Consider the following 24971-nt stretch of genomic DNA (forward strand, 5'->3'; position numbering starts at 1 on the left):
CTCAGAATTTTTTATATTTCTTCCAGATTAATGTTAATTTCCTACCACTAAGTCTTCTTTCCTGGTTCCTTTGCTTTCTTTCCCTGTCTACAGTTTCCTTTCCCTTATTTTCTTCTCTTTATCTCAAATTCACTTTAGTGATTTTTTATAAAAACATTAACTTATTTTCTACGGAAAGTATATAAATAGCATTGCAGACTTGATATATAAACAGCACTGAAGATCTGAATTCATATTCTGAGTGCATCGATCTCTAACGACATGAATTTGGGCCTCCGCTAAGTAAGACTTTGAACTCCTTATTTGAAAAATGGGGGATCAGATAATTTTTCAAAATCAATGAATGACACCAAGCAGCAGAGGTAAGGGAAACCAAATACAACAAAAGTTATACTTAAACACACTGTAGTAAAACTGTAGCACATCAAAGAAAAATAAAAGGTCTATCTAAAGGATAGATAGAGGTAAATGCAGATTATAAACAAAATTAGTTTGTGAATTCATCAAAAGCAAAAACAGAAATCCATAAGAATATGGCTGAAAGGAAGTTTTTATTATGTTAATATATATGGCTAAAGTGTTCATCAAGATGGCAGACAAAGAAAAGATATTTTTTTGATAGAAGAGCAGACTCCTACTTATTCCTTCCTCACTGACAGAATCTCAATTTTATTTGGGTGACTATGTCCTCAGAGTAAAAAAATTTCATGTCCTAGCCTCCTTTGCAGCTAGGATGGTATGTGACAGTTCTGGCCACCGAGGCAAATGATCAAATGAGGAAGGATTTCTGGAAACGTTGGGAATCCCTGATGCCTTGTTTTCCTGCAGTATGTGCTGTCCCACTTCCTCCCCATGTTTTCCCACCTGATGCTAAACGGGACACTCGAGCTGCAACAGAGACATCTTATGTTTTGAAACAAAGGCTGAATAAATCACAGAAGCCTTGCCCTGTAAATACTTAACTCTGCACTTTATTACACAGTGACAGCAGGGTGGTGGGGGTGCTGTTTAAAACTATTATTTCAGTTACTTATAACTTGACACAATCCTATTTGTAACAGATGAAGAAGAAAGAAACATGATTACGGACCCAGGTCATATTTTTGGAAACCATGCAAGTGTCCAGAAATACAGTAATACAAATAAAATCAACTGTATGTCCATATAGCACAGCTTAACTCAGAAACTATAACTTTTTAAAGGTGTACTTTACAAAGCAAACTAGGTATAAGGTTTCCAGAGATGAATCCTTCTATGACTCATCAAGTACAGGATCATATGGACAAGATATCTGATTACCAAGAGCAATTCAGACTCTTAACTAAATGGAGAGAGAGGTTATGTTTATGAATGGGAGGACTCAGTTCTGTATAGAAATTCTCATTCCCAACTGTTCTAGGCTCCCAGTGTCATCTCTAAATTAAGGCTGATTCTGATAAAAATTACAATGGAATTGTGTGTGTGTAACATTTATCAAGCCTCAAGTGTATGAAGAAGAGAAAAAAGTGCACCAGGCCCGAGCACTTGTCTCACGCATCCCACCTGGGCTGGTGATCTGTTTCACCATAGATAATATACATGCTGTTCTTTCGAAACATCCCACCCTCACCTTCTCCCACAGAGTTCAAAAGTCTGTTCTATACTTCTGTGTCTCTTTTTCTGCTTTGCATATAGGGTTAAGAGGAATCGGGTGGAGAGGGAGGTGGGAGGGGGGATCGTGATGGGGAATACGTGTAACTCTATGGCTGATTCATATCAACGTATGACAACCCCCCCCCCCCAAAAAAAAAACCTAAGTAGGTAAAAAAAAAAAATTAAAAATTTAAAAAAAAATTAAAAAAAAGAAGAGAAAAAAGCCAGGTGTGTGTGCCAGTGGGCTTCAGCTGTGTCCGACTCTTTGCAGTCCCACAGACTGTTGCCTGCCAGGCTCCTCTGTCCCTGGGATTCTCCTGGCAAGAATGCTGGAGTGGGTTGCCATGCCCTTCTCCAGGGGATCTTCCCGACACAGGGATTGAACCTGAGTCTCCTGCAGCTCCTGCACTGCAGACTGATTCTTTACCGTGAGCCACTGGGGAAGCCCAAAAAGTCAGGAATATCCATGAAAATTTTGAAGAACAAGGTTGGTAGGCTCAACCTAGCACATTTCTGTATTTATTATAAAGCTATGGTAACTAAGGCAGTGTGGTATCAATATAGGAAAAAGAATGTGAGCCAAGGGAACAGACTAGAGATCCAAGAAACATATCTATGAATTTGAAAACTTGTGCAAATCACTGGAAAAAGGATGATAAATGATGCTAGAGCAACTGGTTATCAATAAGGGAAAAAATCAGATCCCTAACTCATATTATACACAAAAATCAATTTCAGGTGAAAGAAGAGACCTCAAAAAAAAAATCCCTTAAACCTAAAATGTAAGAACATCTTTATGACCACAGGGAACAGAAAGATGAATTATGACACAAAATTACAAATCTGAAAGAAAAAGACTGATAAATTTAACTACCTTTAACGGAATAATCTCTCTGTGTACAAAAATACCATAAACAAATGGAAAAGGCGAAGTGTAGTCTGAAGATCATCATGGTCTGAAGAGCTTCTAAAAATTAATAAGAAAGAAAAAAATAGCCCAATGGCTAAAGGGCAAAAGAAAGTAGCAATGAATGAAAGAGGAAACCTACATAGATTAGAGCTACAAAGATATTTTCCCCCACCAGTCTTCAGAGAAGACAGTGAAATATCACTGACATTCATCAGACTGGCAAAAATGATTAAATCTGACATCATCAAGAATGGGGCGAGGACATGGAGCACAGGGACTCGGATACTCCTGGGACGGGTGTACACTGGTATTTCTGCTATCTGAGCCACACGACATGTCCAGTATAAGCGAGGGTACATTTGCCCATGATGCAGCTATTTTATACCCACGTGTACACAGCCTAGAGAAACTCTAGTCCCAAATATGTGTGAGCATGCTAAGTCGCTTCAGTCACTTGTGGCCGACTCTTTGTGACCCTATGGACTGTAGTCCTCCAGATTCTTCTGCCCATGGGATTTTCCAGGCAAGAATAACTGGAGGGGGTTGCCATTTCCTCCTCCAGGGGATCTTTCAGACCCAGGGATCGAACCCATGTCTCTTATGTCTCCTGCATTGGCAGGTGGGTTCTATACCATTAGCGCCACATGGGAAATCCCAGACACACATCGCAGAATATCCACAGCATATTGCTATGAACTAACATACTGATGCTGGGAATGATTGAAGGTGGGAGGAGAAGGGGACGACAGAGGATGAGATGGTTGGAGGGCATCACAGACTCGATGGACATGAGTTTGAGTAAGCTCCGGGAGTTGGTGACAGACGGGGAAGTCTGGTGTACTGCAGTCCATGGGGTCAGACACGACTGAGCAACTGAACTGACTGAAGATACTGTAATATATGTGATTTCAACAACATTTGTAAACATACACTGTGGGTGATGGTGCCATGATAGACACTTGTTTTAAAGACAGTCTGTGATGTGACATATCACAAATTGAACCACATGAATCAAACTCCTTTTAGAACTTGTGGCATCATATTTTACAGTGGGTATAGACAGAGAGAATGCCAGCCTCGAGACCATCTTAAGACGATTCTGATGCATTCCCTCAGGAGGGCTTGCTTACTCTCCTTGACCCGAGATGTGAGCACCCCCGGACTAGGTTTCTGCATCTCCTTTCTCCTCCTGCAGCCCCATCCTGCTACGTTGCAGGTGTGACATGGAAGTGAGAGCTCTGCTTTCACAAGGACACGGGGTACAGCCCGGGTGGCTCAGTCTGCCTGCAGTGCGAGAGACCCAGGTTCGATCCCTGGGTTGGGAAGATCCCCTAGAAAAGGAACTGGCAACCCACTCCAAAATCCCATGGATGGAGGAGCCTGGAAGGCTACTCCATGGGGTCACAGAGAGTCAGACATGACTGAGCAACTTCTTCTGAGTACAGACAGACCCCCCACTCTGTGAAAATAATCCATCCACTTGTCTGCAAGCAACATGGTGTCATCTCAGTTATCTTCACTACTTTTTAATGAGGCAGTATCACTTATCAGAAGACCCTATTCATTAGCACTAGTACCACAGATCATTGATAAAACACTTTTGTCTCAACGCTATTGCTTTTCACACCTTGCGAGGTTGCTATTACTTGCTTCCCCAAAGTTGTAGAGAATCAAGTACCTATTTCAAAAGTCGAAGCAGTCTGTAAATATATAGATAAGTAACAGTGTAGAGCACTTCGGCAGGGCTGAAACTTTATCACAGACAAGACGACTAAAAGCCCGTCATACCCAAGGCCCCTTCCTGGAGTCAACTTTATTATTCAGATATGGTACGCTATCACTTATATGTGGAATTTAAAAAGTACGACAAGCTATTCAATACAGCAAAAAAGAAGCAGAGTCACAGACACAGAGGACAAACTCGTGGTTACCAGTGGAGGGTGGGCAACACAGGGGTGCGGGAGTAGGAGCTACAAACCCCTGGGTACAAGACAGGCTGTGAGGTGTACAGCACAACACGCAGCGTATAGCTAATATTCTGTAATAACTGTAAATAGAGTGTAACGATTAAAAATTGCATAGAAAATTTTAAGTTAAAACCATTAAAAAAAAAAGAATTAGGATGAGTATATTGTTGTAGAATACAGCGGCTCTGCTGCTGCTAAGTTGCTTCAGTCGTGTCCACTCTGTGCGACCCCATAGATGGCAGCCCACCAGGCTCCTCTGTCCCTGGGATTCTCCAGCCAAGAACACTGCAGTGGGTTGCCATTTCCTTCTCCAATGCATGCATGCATGCTAAGTCGCTTCAGTCGTGTCCGACCCTGTGCGACCCCATGGATAGCAGCCCACCAGGCTCCTCCGTCCACAGGATTCTCCAGGCAAGAATACTGGAGTGGGTTGCCATTTCCTGCTCCACAGAGGCTCTGAGAACATTCTAAAGAACACCAACAATTCTCATGTATCCTGTGATTCTCACCTGTTCAGCCCCTAAGACAAAGGAAGCAATATGGTGAAGGACAGGGGAGCTTGGCATGCTGCAGTCCGTGGGGTCACAAAGAGCCAGATACTTAGTGACTCGGCGACTGAACAGCCACAGCGTTAGCTGCCTGTTCACTGTGCAGAGCGCTCGGCATGTCCTGGTATCAGCCCTGGCGAGATGAGGTCACTACCAGATCCAGGAGGAAGTTCACCACTGGCTAGAACAGGTCCTTGGAAATAATGGGAACTCCAGACAGTAAACCAATTGTCTTAGGCTGGAAATGTTTTCAAAAAAGCTTCTGATGGGAGCTCGTGGCAGTTTCAGCTAACCAGCTTCAAAGCCTGTCACAGGTTCCCGTGCACTGGAGGAGATCTGTTCTCAGCGTCCTTTCAAATTCTGATGAGCTGGCCAGACATTCGCTTCAAAATATCTCTAGTTTTTCCTAATTGTGTCAGCAGTGGCTCCTAGAAAGGCCTTTTAAAATATCCTTTAATCTTCAGTGTATTTGTCTCCTGAGGTATTTATATCTTTGTGAGAACCAAAAAGTTTTACATGTTATAAAAGAATGTCATGGTTCCATATTTTACTTTTTACAACCTTGGAGGTATCGGTCAATCATGAGATAATCCCTTTGACAGTCACTCAAAGCTCTTTGATTAAATCGTTAACTGTTATTCTTGGGGACTAGGGGTGATTATTTCACAATGCCTGATGGTTTCTTTTGGAATCAGCATTTATTTCATGAAGAGATCCACCTCATTTTTTGTTCTTTTCAAACCAGAGTTTTAGAGTGACTAGTACCTAGTACATTCTTAAGTGCTGGAGAACATTTGAAAATTTAGTCAGAACAGCAAATCTTATAAAATCACATATGTTTAAATAACTCTAGTCAGAAGAGCTACTTCTCTGGAAAAGTAAGGGAGATTTCAAGCACAGAAAACCATGAAAAAGGTTGGACAGAGTGCTTAGCTATGACACCAAATGTATGATCCATAAAAAAAAAACAAAAACAAAAACCTGGACTTCAAAATTAGATTAATGAATTTAGTTAATTAAATTTCAGAAAATAAAAACACAAGTCAGAGTCTGAGAAAATATTTTCAAATCATATTATCTGATATAGGACTTATATCTAGAGTACATAAAGGAATCTTACAAGTCAATGTAAAAAGATAATCCAATTAAAATACATGCAAAGATTTAAAAAGACATAACTCCAAAGAATATACACAAATGGCCCATAAGTTCATGAAAATGTGTTCAGTATCATTAGTCATCATGTAAAACAAAGTAAAAACCACAATGAGACATCATCACTACATACTCACCAGGATATGGAGAAACTGGAATCCTCATACATCATGGGTAGGAATGTAAAACTGGTATGGCCACTTTGGACAATAGTCTGGCTATTTCATTGAAAGGCTGGAGTTCCCATATGACCGAGCAATTCCACTTCTAATTATTTATCAAGATAAATTTTGTAAAAAAATAAGAAAGAAAGAAAACCTCCCTTTGTGCAAGGGTTTTACTTACTGAGGTTCCACTTTAGGCCTGTTGTCGTCACCTGATTGCAAGGCTGTCCAATAGGAATGAGGCCACACCAATCACCTTCCACCCCAGTATCTACATGCAGTTTGTGCTTTCCCTGAGGCAGAGAAGGAATGATCATTAAGATGGGAGGAGAAAAGACAGCACGTTACTGTACACTGAAGATCTGGTCATATGCACCAGGAACCATCCTAGTGATGGTCACGTAATTTATCATACTTAATCCTAACAACAAACTTAGGTTAGATAGCTTCACCTATCAGACCCAATGGCCGTGAATTTGAGCAAACTCCAGGAGATAGTGAAGGACAGGGAAGCCTGGTGTGCTGCAGTCCATGTGGCTGCAAAGAATCAGACATGACTTAGTGACTGAACAACATGTACTGAATCATCCTACAGAACTTTCACCTGACTTAATACTAGCAACAGTTTTACAAGGTATCTTACTGTTAATTATCACTTTAACATGTCAGAAAATTGAAGTTTGCGAGATTAAACTGTCCAGGATGTACAGATAACAAGCACCAGGAGCAGGATTACTACCTATACCTTCCACTTCCAAAGACTAAACTGATTCCATGTGCTAAAGAGCACTAAAGGATACAGAATTCAAGGGTCTTAATGAAATGCTTGCTTGAGGGTAAATACAACACTGCTTCCTAAGTAAAATCTCTGCTTTTTACCTGGGAACTCGGCTTCTGACCTTTAGAATTCAATGTCAACCCTACTAGTGATTAGTCTGTTTCCTACACCCACAGCTCTAGGAGACGCTCACTGACAAAGTCTGTCTACCAGGAAACAGAATACCGACCCTGGGAAGTGAGTATGCTCACCTTCTATTGTGATTATGAAATCGGACATAATTTAAAATGTTTTCTATTTTTCAGTTTGCAAGAAAGTTAAATGTAATGCTCAATCAAGGCCACAAGGCTTGCTTTTAAATAAAATACTTGGAAACTCTTCTTCTACAAAGTAATGCTTTTCTATTCCCACCCTATTTGCTATTCTGTCCTTAGGGTTACACAGTCTTTATAAAAAGATACTTCAAGTTCTTTTGGGACAATGTCAACATACACATACATTCAACAATAGAGTAAAAAAGGCATTTTTTCATAATTCAAACAACTCTAAAGGAATAAACACCAAAATATATTCATTTTAATAAAATAATGTTTTAAAGTATATTTAACATATGACATATTACCAGACTAAGGCATCTAGGTATCCCTGTACAAACATTTCACCTGTAACTATAGCTCTTGTACTGTATACTGTAATCTCTGAGAACTTATTCTACTGTACATGGGCCTCAAGATACAAGTAGGACTTGTCTTCTGTTAAAAGATTGCTTTTATTAGGGAAAACAGTTCTCTAGGTTACATGAGTTCTTGTATATAACACAAGTTCATTCAGACATTTACTACTGATACAATTCATATACATCTGTTTCTATTTGAGCATTCAAGGAGAGGGCATAAATTCAATTCTAAGGGCTTGAATATACATTCAAACACAAAGAAGATTTTTAAAGAAAATTTAAACTACATTTGAACGTGGTGTACATCAAGGGAAGAAAGATAGGCAATATACATAGATATACAACAAGCAATAGATTACATGCATGCAGAGAAACGTGGGTGGATTGAAAACACAATGTACTGGGAAAACATAATGCACAGTAGGAAACAGAATCATGATAAATTAAAGAACCCATCTATAAAATGAAAATAAATGCAAGAACTGCCATACGACCCAGCAATCCCACTGCTGGGCATACACACTGAGGAAACCAGAATTGAAAGAGACACGTGCACCCCAGTGTTCACTGCAGCACTGTTTACAATAGCTAGGACATGGAAGCAACCTAGATGTCCATCAGCAGATGAATGGATAAGAAAGCTGCGGTACATATTAATAATGGAATATTCAGTCAGGTCAGTTCAGTTCAGTCTCTCAGTCGTGTCCGACTCTTTGCGACCCCATGAATCGCAGCACGCCAGGCCTCCCTGTCCATCACCAACTCCTGGAGTTTACTCAAACTCATGTCCATCGAGTTGGTGATGCCATCCAGCGATCTCATCCTCTATTGTCCCCTTCTCCTCCTGCCCCCAATCCCTAATATTACTCAGCTATTAAAAAGAATGCATTTGAATCAGTTCTAATGAGGTGGATGAAACTGAAGCCTATTATACAGAGTGAAGTAAGTCAGAAAGAAAAACACCAATACAGTATATTAATGCATATATATGGAATTTAGAAAGATGGTAATGACGACCCTATATGCAAGATAACAAAAGAGACACAGATGTAAAGAAAGGACTTTTAGACTCTATGGGAGAAGGTGAGGGTGGGATGATTTGAGAAAATAGCATTGAAACACATATATTATCATATGTGAAACAGATCACCAGTCCAGGTTCGATGCATGAGACAGGGTGTTTAAGGCTGGTGCACTGGCATGACCCTGAGGGATGGGATGGGGAGGGAGGTTCGGGATGGGGAACACATGTACGCCCATGGCTGATTCATGTCACATGTATGGCAAAAACCACTACAATATTATAAAGTAATTAGCCTCCAATTAAAATACATAAATTTTAAAAAGGTACTTCTTCTACTAACAAAACTAAAAATATATATTAAAATTTAAAATATATAAGCATATATACACACACTAACAATTTCCTCTCCCTAATAGGGATTGCTATCTTCCCAGATGACTCAGTGGTAAAGAATCCTCCTGCCAATGCAGGAGATATGAGTTTGATCCCTGGGTTGGGAAGATCCACTGGAGAAGGAAATGGCAATCCAGTCCAGTATTCTTGCCTGGGAAATCCCATGGACAGAGAGGCAGGGTGAGCTACTGTCCATGGGGTCACAAAGAGCTGGACACGACTTAGCAACTAAGCACAATGGGAATTGATACAGGAACAAAAGGGAAGGAATGGATCAAGCAACCAATGAGGACTGGATGAGACTGGACCAATGTCTGGATCAGAGATGATGACATGCTATGAACTAACAAGTATGACTGATCCAACATTGAAATCTCATACAAATAACAAACGCATATTTTAAATATGAAGCAATACAAGATTTAGAAATTTTTAGACTTTTCTGGGGCTTCCCTGGTGGCTCAGCTGGTAAAGAATCCACCTGCAATGTGGGAGACCTGGGTTCGATCCCTGAGCTGGGAAGATCCCCTGGAGAAGGAAAAGAAGATCCCCTGGAGAAGACTTTTCTGAAGGAAAAACCAGAGAAAATATTTCAATAATTCTAAACAGTAATTCAGGAAAGAGGAATGATTGGGAGATAGCCATGAGAGAAACTCAAAAGTGAAATAAAAACAAATCTCGTTCCTGAATAATGATCTTTGGTGTTTTCACGTAATTTAGAGCACAGGCATATAAACCGTATTATTATTATAGAAGTTCTCTACCTATTTCAGTGTAAAAGCAATGCTATAATTTTCAGAAGGCACAGGTAAGGAAAAGAGCAGAAGAAAGTGCAATGGGTCTCATTTCCTCACCCTTTCTGTCATATGGGAATTAGGAAACAGAGCCTAGAGTTGCAGAGTTTTATAGAGGGGGTCTGAAAGCTGCTCCTGGCCGGAGTTATAGGTAACACGGGTAAGGCGCCCACGTGGCAGCAGTGGGACTGAGAGGTGGGGTGTGAGACAGCTCCATTCTCCAGCCTCAAACCAGAGTCACAGGCGAGCTCTTCACACAGCTGTCTACGTGGAAGCCGTGACCAGGGCATGGAAGGCATGGCACAGGGAAGGAAGAAAGGCACCAGATCAGAGATCCAATCAGGTCTAGGGGACGGCAGAGTGAGCAAGGGGCGCGCTTAGCGGAGACCCTCGTCCGGGAACCCAAGGAGGAACCGGAGCCGACAGGAGCGGAGCGGAGGCGTGCGGGCCGTGCGCATGCGCGGAGACCCGCGGCGGCTCGCCCAGCGGGCAGGGGGCGCGCAGGCCCGTGTCAGGAGCAGAGCCATTCTGAGTGACGCTGTGCTGGGGACAGCGACGCCAGGAGGCCTCTGTCAAAGCCACGGAAAGATCAACACGAGGAGTGAGCCCTAACGCAAGTGACGGACCTTCCTTAATGTATCAACACTGCAACCCATGTACCACACTGATGCAAGATAACAGGGGAAACTGCTAGTGGGAGAAGTGGGAATGCGGGGACTCAAATTGGCTCAGTTTTCTGTAAGTGTAAAACTGCTGTAAACATAAACAGTATTATTATTTTCTTTTTTTTTTTTTAAGTCTCTCAATGACCTTTACACTTTCTCATCCCTTAACGAACAGCAACAGGCGCTGGTGGGTTTGAAACCACAGCCAGCCAGATGAACCACACATGGGGAACAGGCAGCGGCTTTTCACCTGTCTTTACCACTTTATTCTGCTGTGTTTTCCCCCCTAAGAAAAAAGGTGGTTTTCTCTGTCTCCTTTTTATTTCCAGATATGAGCTACCTTTATTTTGTTGTTTAGAATTTTTCCCTAAGGTTATTTGTGCTGAAATAGCTTGGCACATGAATTTTGAGCTTTGCTTCTCCCTCCTAAAAATAATTCTCTCTGACAAAAAAGGAGCTAAATTTAATACAAATTATCGATGAGAGGTGCCAGATGTAACAGCCTTTAACAAACTCAGAAAGTAGTTACAAAGCCTCTTTTCTCATCATAGGAGTTCAAGTGAGAGGGTACTGCAGAAATTCTGATTTCCTTAGAGTTGCTTTGGCTTCAGCAGTAAAGGACTAGGAATGATGGTCACGTGTCGCGGACAGATCGCAGCCTGATGACGGCTGGACTCGGGGGCCCGTCAGAAAGCACAGCACATCAGAGGGGTATCAGGGACTTGCGGTCTCCTGGGTACTGCGAGGCAGAGTACGTGGGACCAAGAAGGGTAGGAGATGCTCATCTGGACCAGGTGTTTCTACCTCTGTCTCTGGTAATGTGTTGCTGACAATTAGAACTGCCACTTCATTTCTCATCAAAGAGCGACTCATGGGTCCTTGGGTATCTTATTTTCAATGTGTTACTGTTACTTCCTATCTTTTCATCTCGTTCCTCCTTCTGTGGCCTACTTAATGGTTTGGAAGTGGTTGGCTGAATGCATTACCATGTTGGTGCTCTGCCTAACTGCAGGCAAGAATGACAAAGGAAATAAGGAATGATTTCTCTCCTCCTCCCTAGGAAGATTCTTTAACTTCTATTGTACAATACAAAGGAAACAGCATAAACACATGTTAGGTTTTATTATCCCAGGGAGAGGGTGGCTGTTACAAAATCCACTGATTTAAATGACAATGGTAAGCTTTCTTTTCCAGTACTGCTATATATTCATTGCTTTCCTCATTATTTTTAGATTCAACAGACCTTGAAATTTTCAATCTGGGAATAAATTAGCTTGTGGACCTAAAAAGTCACAGATATGTCTTTGTCTTCAATCAGTTAACCTTTTTTTCTCCTGTTCCAAAAAGGTATTTAGCCACAAGTGAATTGGTCTTTGTGTTTCTTACTATGCAAATTTAGCTTCCTATGGTTAACTGAGAGCAATACTATGCTTTTCTTCTGTATCCTCAAGTCTGTGTGACACCTTTACAGCGAACAACAAAAGGAATTTCTGTTCTTTCCTCAGATTTCTCAATTCATAATATATTCTAGCCTATATGGGATTTGACACAGGCAGGCATGCAGCCTGACAGTATAGAACTTCCCTAAAGATTTATGTCATTACAGGAGACCAAAGGCACATGAACTAATCATTGACTTCCATCTACTCTCATGAATCACTGCTCAGCTTCCTATTCTGTCGCCTGTTCTGAGCTAAGATGACTCTTTGAAGTCAAAGGCAGTTCTATAAGGTAAGGATGGAACAAAAATAAATCACAGACAGTTTGGTTTTCCAATCATGGTTATTTTTAACATATTACCAACTTCAATAAGGGATAAAACTGTAATTCAGTGAAAGGCAAGGAAGACACTGCTTGGCATCCATGCTGAAAATCCTACTTCTGAGTGTGTAAAAAGGACAGGCAACATCACAGCCACTGTCACTGTCCCTAGGCTGTGATGTCACCCTAGAGCAACACATACACAAGTGGACACCTAATGAAGGGGTAAAAAAATCACTGTCATTTTGATTGCATTTTACCTCCTCTCTGAAAATGACAAGGACATGACTGAGAGAAGAGAGAAAAGCTCACCCTATAGTTTGCTTTTGCAAAAATACCAAACGCTGAGGCATCTGAATCCTGTTTACATCTTTAAAACCTTTAAGTTCAATAATGATGCCAATAAATTATCTGAGTGGGGCACTCACAAAATACAGAGCAACTTAACAAGCTCATTCACAAAGCAAGTGAACGCAGGCAGGAGGAACACAAATGTCCTTTCTACTCACTGCAAAATATTCAAAGAGCAGGTGCTGATGCTAGTTTATTAAGTGGATAGTTCAGTTCAGTTCAGCTGCTCAGTCGTGTCTGACTCTTTGCGACCCCATGAACCGTAGCACGCCAGGCCTCCCTGTCCATCACCAACTCCTGGAGTTTACCCAAACTCATGTCCATTGAGTCGGTGATGCCATCCAACCATCTCATCCTCTGTCATCCCCTTCTCCTCCTGCCTTCAATCTTCCCCAACATCAGGGTCTTTTCAAATGAGTCGGCTCTTCATATTAGGTGATCAAAATATTGGAGTTTCAGCTTCAACATCAGTCCTTCCAATGAACACCCAGGAATGATCTCCTTTAGGATGGACTGGTTGGGTCTCCTGGCAGTCCAAGGGACTCTCAAGAGTCTTCTCCAACACCACGGTTCAAAAGCATCAATTCTTCTGTGCTCAGCTTTCTTTATAGTCCAACTCTCACATCCATACACGACTACTGGAAAAACCATAGCCTTGACTAGACGGACCTTTGTTGGCAAAGTTAAAGTCTCTGCTTTTTAAAATGCTGTCTAGGTTGGTCATAACTTTCCTTCCAGAGTAAGCATATTTTAATTTCATGGCTGCAATCACCATCTGCAGTGATTTTGGAGCCCCCAAAAATGAAGTCAGCCACTGTTTCCCCATCTATTTGCCATGAAGTGATGGGACCGGATGCCATGATCTTCGTTTTCTGAATGTTGAGCTTTAAGCCAACTTTTTCACTCTCCTCTTTCATTTTCATCAAGAGCCTCTTTAGTTCTTCACTTTCTGCCATCAGGATGGTGTCATCTGCATATCTGAGGTTATTGATATTTCTCCCAACAGTTTTGATTCCAGCTTGTGATTCATCCAGTCCAGCATTTCTCATGATGTACTCTGCATATAAGTTAAATAAGCAGGGTGACAATATACAGCCTTGAGGTATTCCTTTTCCTATTTGGAAGTGGATAACCTTTTATCAAATTGCTGTTAAAAGTGCTGGTATTACACACCCTAATTGAAGGTTAGCTAACTGAAGCTAAAATTTTTGGCACACAGTTAGACCCAGTAGGAATGGAATACAGTGTACACAGACTTAAAATACAATGCTAACCTCTGGTAGCTCATCTTTTGTTAGTTTGTGCAGGTAGTTAAAAGTTATCAGCTAACAGATAACTAGTTATCAGTGGATAACACAATAGGAATTTCAATAGCTGCAGGAAAGAACACTGAAAGAAGTCAACAGAAGCATCTATACTATATTTACTAAGCAAAGAGGTTATATCTCCAACATCAAGACAGACTTTTGTGCTGGTACATTTCATGCTGTGACTATTCACATGATTGAAAGTAATCATAAGAGAAATGGGCTTTCCAGAGAACTTACAATTATAAAGTCTCAGAGCTAGAGGACTCATACATTTACTTTTATTCTGCTCCACAACTGTAGAATTCAGAACTCAAGTATGCTGGTTTAATATTTATTCATCATTGATTCACTGATTATGTTTCCTTCTGAAAATGCATTAATTCCTTATCTATAGAGAGCTTCTAGAGTTTCCAAGCATATCATAAAACCATATTTTCAAAAGTTTATCCCAGAGAACCCTACTCACATAGTCAGGAAAGATTAGAAGACTAGCTTCTTGAATTCCCCTCCTGGAAGTCACAGCACACACCAGCATCCTAGGTGTTCTAGGTGTTTCTGAAGCAAAAAACTCTATTTACCTGAGCAAGTGTTTCTCACACTTACTTGACTACAGATCCTCTCCCTGCCCCTTAAAATAACACTGTACAATTACTCATGAAACTTGCATTTCATAAAATCCACCTAGGAAAATACTGATTTGGAATGGTGATTTGCACATAGCACCTGAAATTATGTTTTTGGTTGAATATTTCCACAGCCAGAACATTTCACTGATATGTTTTGAAATTAATAACCTCCATCTGACTTTTGTTTGGGAAATTATTTAGTCACCTGAGGTTGAAATCATAGGTATTTTGCTAAGAGGTAGGCTTACTTTCTGATTAAAATGTTAATGACAATAAACTGTTAGGTTATTTTGTTCAAAAGTCAAAAATACTTATGAAACATCCACTACTGGAAGAGACAGTAAAATAGGCTAATTTTCTCCTGAACTCCCAACACTATACTAGTTCAAATTAAAACTGATGTAATCAACATTTATCCTTTCTACCCTAGCACTTTAGTGTTGATTTTTTTTTTTTTAAATACAATATATCCCATCCTATCTCTAAGCCTTCCTTTTAGTCCAGTCAGAGAAAATCATCTGGTGAGTGCTCTCATGCTAAACTGTCAGAAACCTACTTTTTGCTCCTCCAAAAGGTATGGACATTTTAAACGACTTTTAAAGACAATACTTATCCAAGAAGCAAGCATTTCTAACAGTGGAAACAGGACAGGTTACACTGAAAGATAGATTTTGAGTCAAAGAGTGATCACAGAGTTTTCAAATAACTTCAGATAAATGTTACTCTATGGAATGCAGCATGTGAGCACGAGGCCCACGTTCCTCTGTCTATTCTTGGGTTTTATCTCCATCCTTAACGGAGAGAAGCTTTAAAGCAAAGGTCAAACTCTACCTTCTTTTAAAAGCTCCCTCTGGATTCCAGTTAACACAGATCACTTGCTTTTAATGTCTACAATCTTTAATTTTTATGCTACAACCTAGAGAGCATTTTGTTACTGTCTTGAATCTCTCAATGGGTGCATGTTGTATCCTAAAAAACAAAAACATTTCCTTGAAGGCAAAACCCCACGTTTCATTTCCATTAGATATTTAGCACAGGGGGAGGAACATACTAAGTGTCCAATAAAACATCTGATTATTGTTTTAGAGCAAAAGGAAAAAGTATCAATAAAAAGGCATCGATATGCTTAGAAAAATCTTCATCAAAATTAAAGTAGATGAGGGAGAGTCCAGTTGAACTGAAAATTCTTGGGCACTGAGATAGAATTCTTTGTGTACATGATGTCTGCTCAAAGGGACACTAGAATAAACCACATACAACCAACAATTACAAATACTCCATTGACAGGATTCCATGCACTTCTCCTTTCTGTCACAGCAGAAGCTGCAAGTCATTAAGACGGGAACAGGAACAGAGGGTAACTGTGAGACAGCCTGACAGTGGACACACTCCTGGATGATCCTGTTCATTATCCTACCCAAATGCACTCCAGGAATCACGTCTGCTTACTGAGAGGCAGTATGGCTGATGTTCAGCATATTTAACTGAGCTGGTGTCTCCTTTGGTTTTGTTTTGCTTTCCACTCATGCTCACGATGCTCATGGGATATTGTTAGTGCTACTGAAGAAGGGGAGAGAAAAAGAAAACTTTGCATTCATTTATTTATTTCAAACCCCAGCTCGACTATCAAACTTTATATACAGGAAGAAATAATGAGAAAGTTCCAGTTGAAGAAAAAAGAGAAGCAAGATAACAATTTTTGAATATCTGCTCTGACCTAATATTCTTCTGGGCACCATAACTCATGTAACAGTCAGAGTGACAGAGTTGCTACCAAATTAGAGGCTGTGGACTCAGTATCATCATTAACTTGCTCAAGATCACTCAAGTATTCACTAACAGACGTGGGATCTAAACCCAAGTATGCTGGGATTTTAATGTCTACTTCATTTTACTATATCCTCCTGCTTTTCTTCAAAAGCCAGTGGACCATTTCATTCCTTTGTTTTTCCTCCTATTCTTGATTTTTGTTCCCTATAGTCAACCATCGAGTTAAGCTTTTGCATGATCTTGTGCAACGTTTATCCTAAATAATAAAACTTGTGCAGCAAATGAATTAATATCTTCCTTGACCCCAGCCACCTCTCTTCGACATTTCCCATTCTATTTACACATTCCCATTCATTTAACTGTCCTTTGCTAGTGACTGATCATAAGGAGGGTGCTGACAAGAATATGGGGATACTCATTAGTGTTTCAAAACACGATTACTGGGTCTTCCAGAAGTTCATAAAGAATGGTTAAAGCAAAAAACCAAAGACTGGGTTAATAAAATTGAAAAGATTAAGATAAAAAAGTACTGTCTAAAAGATCTGAATATTTTTAGTCAGGAGCAGACAGAACATTTCGCTTCTTCCCCAGGTCCTATGATGTATAAATTAGAAGCAGTAGTTTATTCAAACACAAATTCCAATATCTGGTTCACGCCTCACATCTTTGATGAAAGCACTTCTCCAAAGCCATCCATGAACCCTCGCCTGGGTTACATGCGCATTCTCAAGGGAGAAACTACAGCTCACTGATTTTTGTATCTTTAAAACATCAACCAGTCTTGGATACATAGTTGGAATACAGTAGACTTATTGAAATGGGGTAGGGGGAGGCATTAAGCTTAGCTGTTTTCATATAACTACTCTTGACCTACAAGTGCCAGCTATCATCTTGCTAACCCATTTGTTCCTTTTTAGATTAAAACTCCTAGAAAGGGTTCTCTAAATTCACTGTTCCAATTCTTTTACATTCATTCCAGTTAAGCCTTCGCTTAATTAACCTCTTTTCCAAATTGGCTTTCACCAAAACAACCCATGACCTCCAAGCTGCTAAACCCAATGGTCAATTATTAGTCCTCTGACTTAAACTGTCAGTAGAATTTGCAATGGGTTATCACTCACTCCTTCGTGATACACTATCTTTACTGTGCTTCCAGAACACTACTCCTCTTGGTTTTCCTCTTCACCCACAATTTCCTTTGCTGTCTCCTCCTCTTCTCTCCGAACCCTATACCTGGACTGCCTCAGGGCTTGGGCCCTTGGTCTCAGCGAGCTCCTCCTAATTTACTTAGCAATCCAGGTTTCTCCTTTGTGAGCTCAGCTAAATCATCTGGATTTTGGCAAATCCCAGATTGGTATCTCTAGCCAGGCTTCTCTCTGATCCTGCGCATACAACAGCCTGCTGAACACACCCTGATTTTTATCTCAAACCCACCCCTATGCACAGCTTTTGATCTGAGGGGACTCCTAGTCCATCTTTCAAACTGCTCAGGTGGAAAGTTCTTTTTCCATACCCCTGAGGAAATCCCATTTATACTCCGTCTTCTAACTATATTCAGATTCCTATCACTTCTCACAATTGCGTTCACTACTGCCTTATCCAAGTCACCATGACAGGATCTCCCCTGGATGCACCAGAGTCCACTCAGCTGCCAAGATGACTCATTAACAGTAAGTCAGACCTGCTTGTCTCCACACTGACCCCTCCCTCAAGAGAAATACTCCTAGCTTTCTGAAAGCTTTCCATTTCCCTCTGCTAGCCCCTGAGGACTCTGGCTAGGCTCGAGATCCTGGCCATGGAGTGAGCCTGAGGAAAATGCTATCATTATCAATGAATCCTTGTTCGGAGCCAGCCTGAGGTAGCCTGTTCTACGCACAGGGCTCCATTTAAAAGGCACAGGTGCTGAAGAAAGACTTCTGGATTTGAATTGCTTTGCACCATGCTATTGTTTCGTTTTCCTCATCCATTAAACCAGAATGAAATATTGTGGTGAGGATTAAATGACTTGATATGTGAAGTGTGTACAATCACGCTGCCACAGGTGCCATAAGCTCTATAAGCATTCACTACTGTTATTTTTTATCACACGAAAGGACTACAGTGGGCAACAAAACAAAGAGTCACTTTAATTTTAGATAATTTACCTGCCTCTCATTTTTTGTGTCACGAATGTGGTTTTGTCTTCTGAAAGCAACCTGAAAAGTACCCCATGATATAGTGAGTATTATGTATTGGCACAAGGTTAAAATAAATACACCTTTCAAGTTATATATCAACAGATCACAATCTTAATTTTCACAGTAGTTTTATTTTGGTACCTCTAACAAATGAAGTAAGAGTCTTTAACATCAGAAAAGTAACAGTGCTGATTTTGGGAGGGAGCAGTTTTTGACTCTTGTTGTTATTCAGTCACTCAGTCATGTCTGACTATTTGTGACCCATGGACTACAGGACACCAGGCTTCCCTGTTCTTCACCATATCCCAGAGTTTGCTCAAACTCATGCCCATTGAGTCAATAATGCCCTCCAACCATCTCATCCTCTGTCGTCCCCTTCTCCTCCTACCCTCAATCTTTCCCAGAATAAAGAGTCTTTTCCAATGAATCGGCTCTTCGCATCAGGTGGCCAAAGTACTGGAGCTTCAGTGTAAGTCCTTCCAATGAATATTCAGGGTTAATTTCCTTTAGGATTGACTGGTTTGATCTCCTTCTTGTCCAACGGACTCCCAAGAGTGTTCTCGAGCACCACAGTTCAAAATCAATTCTTTGGTGCTTAGGTAAAACTATGGTAAGATTTCTGAGAGAAGTATTGTGCCTTAATGCAGCTTAGCTTTATAGCTCTGTGCTGTTAGGATTACTATCACAGTGGCACAATTAAGCGACTGGGTGTGATGCACTGGGTCTGAAGTAACAGGTAATATGGCAGCGGTCTATGTTTGTCACGAGTCAAGTGATCCTGGCCTCACACTCACCTCACAACTGAACCACCTAGCCTTTACTCTCCTACAGCCATGAAATTAAAGGTGCTCACTCAGACATGACTGAGTGACTGAATAACAACAAGAGTCAAAAACTGCTCCCTCCCAAAATCAGCACTGTTACTTTTCTGATGTTAATTTCTGTATTCCTACAGCCATGAAATTAAAGGCGCTCGCTCCTTGGGAGAAAAGTTATGACCAACCTAGACAGCTTATTAAAAAGCAGAGACATTGTTTTGCCAACAAAGGTCCGTTTAGTCAAAGCTATGGTTTTTCCAGTAGTCATGTATGGATGTGACAGTTGGACTATAAAGAAAGCTGAGCACTGAAGAATTGATGCTTTTGAACTGTGGTGTTGGAGAAAACTCTTGAGAGCCCCTTGGACTGCAAGGAGATCCAACCAGTCCATCCTAAAGGAAATCAGTCCTGGGTGTTCATTGGAAGGACTGATGCTGAAGCTAAACTCCAATACTTTGGCCACCCGATGCGAAGAGCTGACTCACTGGAGAAGACCTTGATGCTGGGAGGGACTGAAGGCAAGAGATGGGGACGACAGAGGATGAGATGCTTGGATGGCATCATCAACTCAACGGATATGAGTTTGGGTAATCTCCAGGAGTTGGTGATGGACAGGGAGGCCTGGCGTGCTGCAGTCCATGGGGTCACAAAGAGTCGGACATGACTGAGCAACTGAACTGATTCCTACAAGTATATGTGTTCATGTACATCTAATGCTCTTTTATCTTATTTCTCTGTGGTGGTCAGTCTCCAAGAGAGCACCCAAGATACCCTGCCTCCTGGAATCTGTGTCCTTGCCTAGTGACTCTCCTATACTGAACAGGACTAACCCTTGTACCAGCTGGCCGTGCAGAGAGGAATGGAGCTGCTCCCTGCCTTCAACCAGCACCTGTGCCAACTATGGGAGGGAGCCACCCGGAAACCACATGACTGACACCGGGACAACTGGACCTCACGAGACGTCAAGTTTGAAGGATTCAGAAGAGCCCAAATTCCAGATCTCCAAAGAAATTCTTAGGCTTAATAACTGCTTATTGTTCTTTTATGACACCAAGTTTTGCGGCGACTTGTTACACTGCCATAGGTGACTCACAATCTTCAACTCTTTCTAGATGTCTCTTTCTGCACTATTGTATCTTTGTATTCCCACTGCTTATTTTTCTTCATTTCCTGTGCCCTTTCTATTTCTTTAAGTGTCCCTAAAAGAGACAAGACGTATGTATGTGTGTATATATAATATATATAAATATATATGAAAGTGAAAGTGAAGTCATGTCTGACTCTCTGCGACCCCATGGACTGTAGCCTACCAGGCTCCTCTGTCCATGAGATTTTCCAGACAAGGGTACTGGAGTGGGTTGCCATTTTCTTCTCCAGGGGATCTTCCCAACCCAGGGATCGAACTCGTATTTCCTGCATTGCAGGCAGATGCTTTACTATCTGAGCCATCAGGGAAGCCCTGATGTACATGTATGTATATATTCACTATTGTTCAAAAGAATATATGGATCCCTTTTAAAATACCGAAGTTTTGTTTTTCGTTCTTTCTAAAGGAAAACAACCAGCTTTTCTTCACCTCCTTTTCTGTGGGTTGTTTGCACTGATTTTTCCATCATATTTATTCTTTTCTAAACTATCAACTTGAGAAAGGTAAGGGCGAAGCCAGAGGAAAGATTCCATAACAATTAATAGGTTTAGTTGCTCAGTCATGTCTAACTCTTACACCCCACGGACTGTAGCCCGTGAGGCTCCTCTGTCCATGGGATTCTCCAGGCAAGACTACTGGAGTGGGTTGCCATGCCCTTCTCCAACAACAATTAATAAATTGCATTTTAATAGAATTAAGATACATAACAAAGTCATGAAAACACAGAATCTTATGTTTAAGCACACTACACTATCTAAATTCACTATATTGAATGTATTTAAAAAGACCATATTAAAGCAAGAACGAGCCATATTTCATGAAGAATTTGGCATGGGGGGGGAAGAGGATCATTAAAAATATTATGCATTAACGATCTCACTTCCTATCCCAAAGTCACTTATTTAATTTCATATAAATAAATGATGAAATGTGACCAGTTATTTTTAATTTGGATACTATAAAGTTTCCACAGTTGGATCCTCTAAAAATTCCAGATGAATTTCAGGAGCAACACACGAGAGGCTGCTTCCTGTGTTCTCGACCTTATATTTTCTCTTCTAATTTTTTTATACAATAAAAAAATTTGTTTTAGTTCTGCTGGTACCAATTTATGGTATCCTAGAAACTCCACAATGATGGAAAAGAACAGGTGCTCACAACAAAGCAGAATTACCAACATATTTATGGCCCTATCATTTGACAGGGAAGGTCAAAGCTTCTCAGAGTTTATTCATAACTCTGCACCAGCTTTCAATTCTTGGAAAATTGCTCCTTGATACCCAGCTTCCCTGAAATCACAGAGAGTGGCAGCCACTCTCTTCAGGCATAAATCAGATTCTAAATAACTGATAGCACTTTTCTGTCTAGACCTGGACAAGAAAAGCACTGTATTCTCTCTGTAGAATGTGGCTGCTTAGGAAAAACAGCACGGGATGTTTTTAGGGTTTAATTTCTGAAGTAATCTGTAAGAAAACATTCTTTGGGATTATAAAAGACAAGGCCCTGCTCTTGAATGCCACTGTCATTTTTATATATCCTCTCCTCTTTCATTCTCTAAATCCAAATTCAATACTATTAAGGACTTAGTGCCTGCTTATCATGATTAATCTTGTCATGACTTTGTCATTCTGTACTTAAAATGTGTAAAATGTGTGACTTTGGCATACTAAAATACAGGCCAATGACACAATGACAATGAAATAAGTGCATGTGTGTGTGTGTGTTCTTACTGTTGTTCAGTCTCCAAGTTGTGTCCGACTCTTTGGAACTCCATGGACGGCCACACACCAGGCCTCCCTGTCCCTCACCCAGGAATTTGCCCAAGTTCATGTCCACTGAATTCGTTATGCTATCCAGCCATCTCACCCAATTAAAGGGAAATATGTGATTTTTTTTTAAAGCCAAGACAACATATTGTTTTTCTGTAAGATGTCAGCAGATCTTTGTTGCGAGGAATCTTAGGAACTAGGCTTGGGAAGCCTTTATTCTAATAATTAGTAACATTATTTTTTAAAATACTTGGCATTTAACATCTCAGTCACGGTAGTTGTCCATTTCTTCTAAGATATACTGAATGTACCTGGGTCTTAAAAACAAAAAACATACTATGTGAAAAATAGTTAAAAACTGTGGATATTCAATCAGCAGACATGGTTTTCAACTGAAGAGTTATCTCTTTCTACGTTATCAATGAAAATGATTGTTGTTTTTCATTAATGGTGTTGCCCAGTCACTCAGTCATGTCTGACTCTCTGCGACCCCATGGACTGCAGCATGCCAGGCTTCCCTGTCCTTCACCAACTCCCGGAGTTTGCTCAAACTCATGTCCACTGAATCAGTGATGCCATCCAACCATCTCATCCTCTGTCGCCCCCCTCTCCTCCTGCCTTCAATCTTTCCCAGAATCAGGGTCTTTTCCAATGAGTCAGCTCTTCACATCTGGTGGCCAAAATATTGGAACGTCAGCTTCAGCATCACTCCTTCCAGTGAATATTCAGGGTTGATTTCCTTTAGGAGTGACTGGTTTCATCTCCTTGCAGTTCAAGGAACTCTTAAGAGTCTTCTCCAGCACAACAGATCCAAGGCATCAGTTCTTCAGTGCTCAGCCTTTTTTATTGTCAGGCTCTCAAAGTTAAGAGAATTCCAAGCACATGACTACTTGGAAAACCACAGCTTTGACTACATGGACCTTTGTAGGCAAAATAATATCTCTGTATTTCAACATGGTGGCTAAGTTTGTCATAACTTTTCTTCCAAGGAGCAAGCATCTTTTAATTTCATGGCTGCAGTCACATGTCCACCGTGATTTTGGAGCCCAAGAAAATAAAGTCTATCACTGTTTTCATTGTTTCCCCGACTATTTGCCATGAAGTTATGGGACCAGATGCCATGATCTTGGTTTTCTGAATGCTGAGTTTTAAGCCAGTTTTTTCACTCTCTTCTTTCACCTTCATCAAGAGGCTCTTTAGCTCCTCTTTCCATCATCTGCATATCTGCATATTGCTATTTCTCCCTGAAGTTTTGATTCCAGCTTGTGCTTCATCGAGCCTGGCATTTCTCATGATGTACTCTGAATATAAGTTAAATTAGCAGGGTGACAATATACAGCCTTGATGTACTCCTTTCATTAGTAGTTCTTCTTAATAAAAATTAATATGATGCTATTAAGGGCCATTCAGATGACTGTTTTATCAGAGAAGTCTGGCATTCAGTCCCAGTTGTACTATTTCAGCTTGGAGGTGGCACTGGGTTGATAATAACAAGGCCAAAACAGTCAGCAACTCAGCGGAGCTTCTACTGTGGTGGGGATCAGCAGCAACTCGTGTCTCCCTACCTGGGATCAATAGCTGTCCTGCCACTTACTGGTCCTGTGACTTTGCACAATTCTATTAATCCCTCACACCTCAATTTCTTCATTTGTAAAACTGAGGTAGTGATATTATCTAACATCAGAGACTTGTTGCCAAGCTTAAATTAAGCAGTGCACATTTAACTTCTATTTGCCCAGGGGCTTGCAAAGAGCTGGACACAACTGAGTGACTGAACAACAGCAATAAAGTGCTCAAAGCTGAGCGCGTGGCACACAGTCTTTAAATACAGATTAGCTATTCCACTCATCATTGTGTCATGGCGAATAATAAAAATGACCGAGGTGGGCCTACTGTATGAATTCTGCACTTGTGTGAGGAAAGGGGTCTTGCTATTCAACGTTAATTACTCTCTAATTTTGTCAGATAAGCTAATGAAGAAAACAAGAGGCAGAAGACAGGTGACAACGTTCATACAGTGCTCTTCTATGACATACACTCATCTCATTTCACCACTGTCGACAATACCTCATTCAGCCTCAATCCCGGTGCTAAATCCGGACTACATAGCAGTCTTATGTCACTTTCCAATATCTCAAGGCTGCAGTGAGAACACAAATTAAGTAAGTAGACAGACAGCCTACTGCAGGAAAGAAAAACCCATAAAATCAATCGTTATGTGTCTTAAGAAAATGCCATAATGATACTGCCTCATATGGGAGTCCCAGCACTCCCATAAATGCCACAATTCAAGGCACTGCTCTGTTTGGACAGATTACCCTAGTAGTGGTCAAGACCTGAATCCTTACCTTCTGACTTTAAGTTGAACACCACCATCTGGTATAAGATGCTATTTAGAAAATGTCATTTAGGGCAATTTTTAATTCTCAATGAAGTCTTAAATATTACTAATACGACTAACTTTTAAACCTAGTATTCCTTAGCCAACACGGAATAATTTAAGTTCCCAGTCCTTTCTCTCCTAACCCATATATAT

At 40.7% G+C, this 24971-nt stretch overlaps 1 protein-coding gene across 7 annotated transcripts in view; it reads right to left on the reverse strand.

Annotated features, from left to right (window-relative positions):
* TPK1 (thiamin pyrophosphokinase 1) overlaps positions 1 to 24971 on the reverse strand; it is a 345650-nt gene that overhangs the window by 91323 nt on the left and 229356 nt on the right. For all 7 annotated transcript variants that reach the window (XM_065939582.1, XM_065939576.1, XM_065939575.1 and 4 more), the window contains one exon: positions 6558 to 6669. In XM_065939582.1, coding sequence (XP_065795654.1) covers positions 6558 to 6669 — 112 coding nt within the window. The remainder of the gene's footprint in view (positions 1 to 6557; positions 6670 to 24971) is intronic.

This window comes from Muntiacus reevesi, chromosome 6 (genome assembly GCF_963930625.1).
Source record: "Muntiacus reevesi chromosome 6, mMunRee1.1, whole genome shotgun sequence".
NCBI classification, from domain to species: domain Eukaryota; kingdom Metazoa; phylum Chordata; class Mammalia; order Artiodactyla; family Cervidae; genus Muntiacus; species Muntiacus reevesi.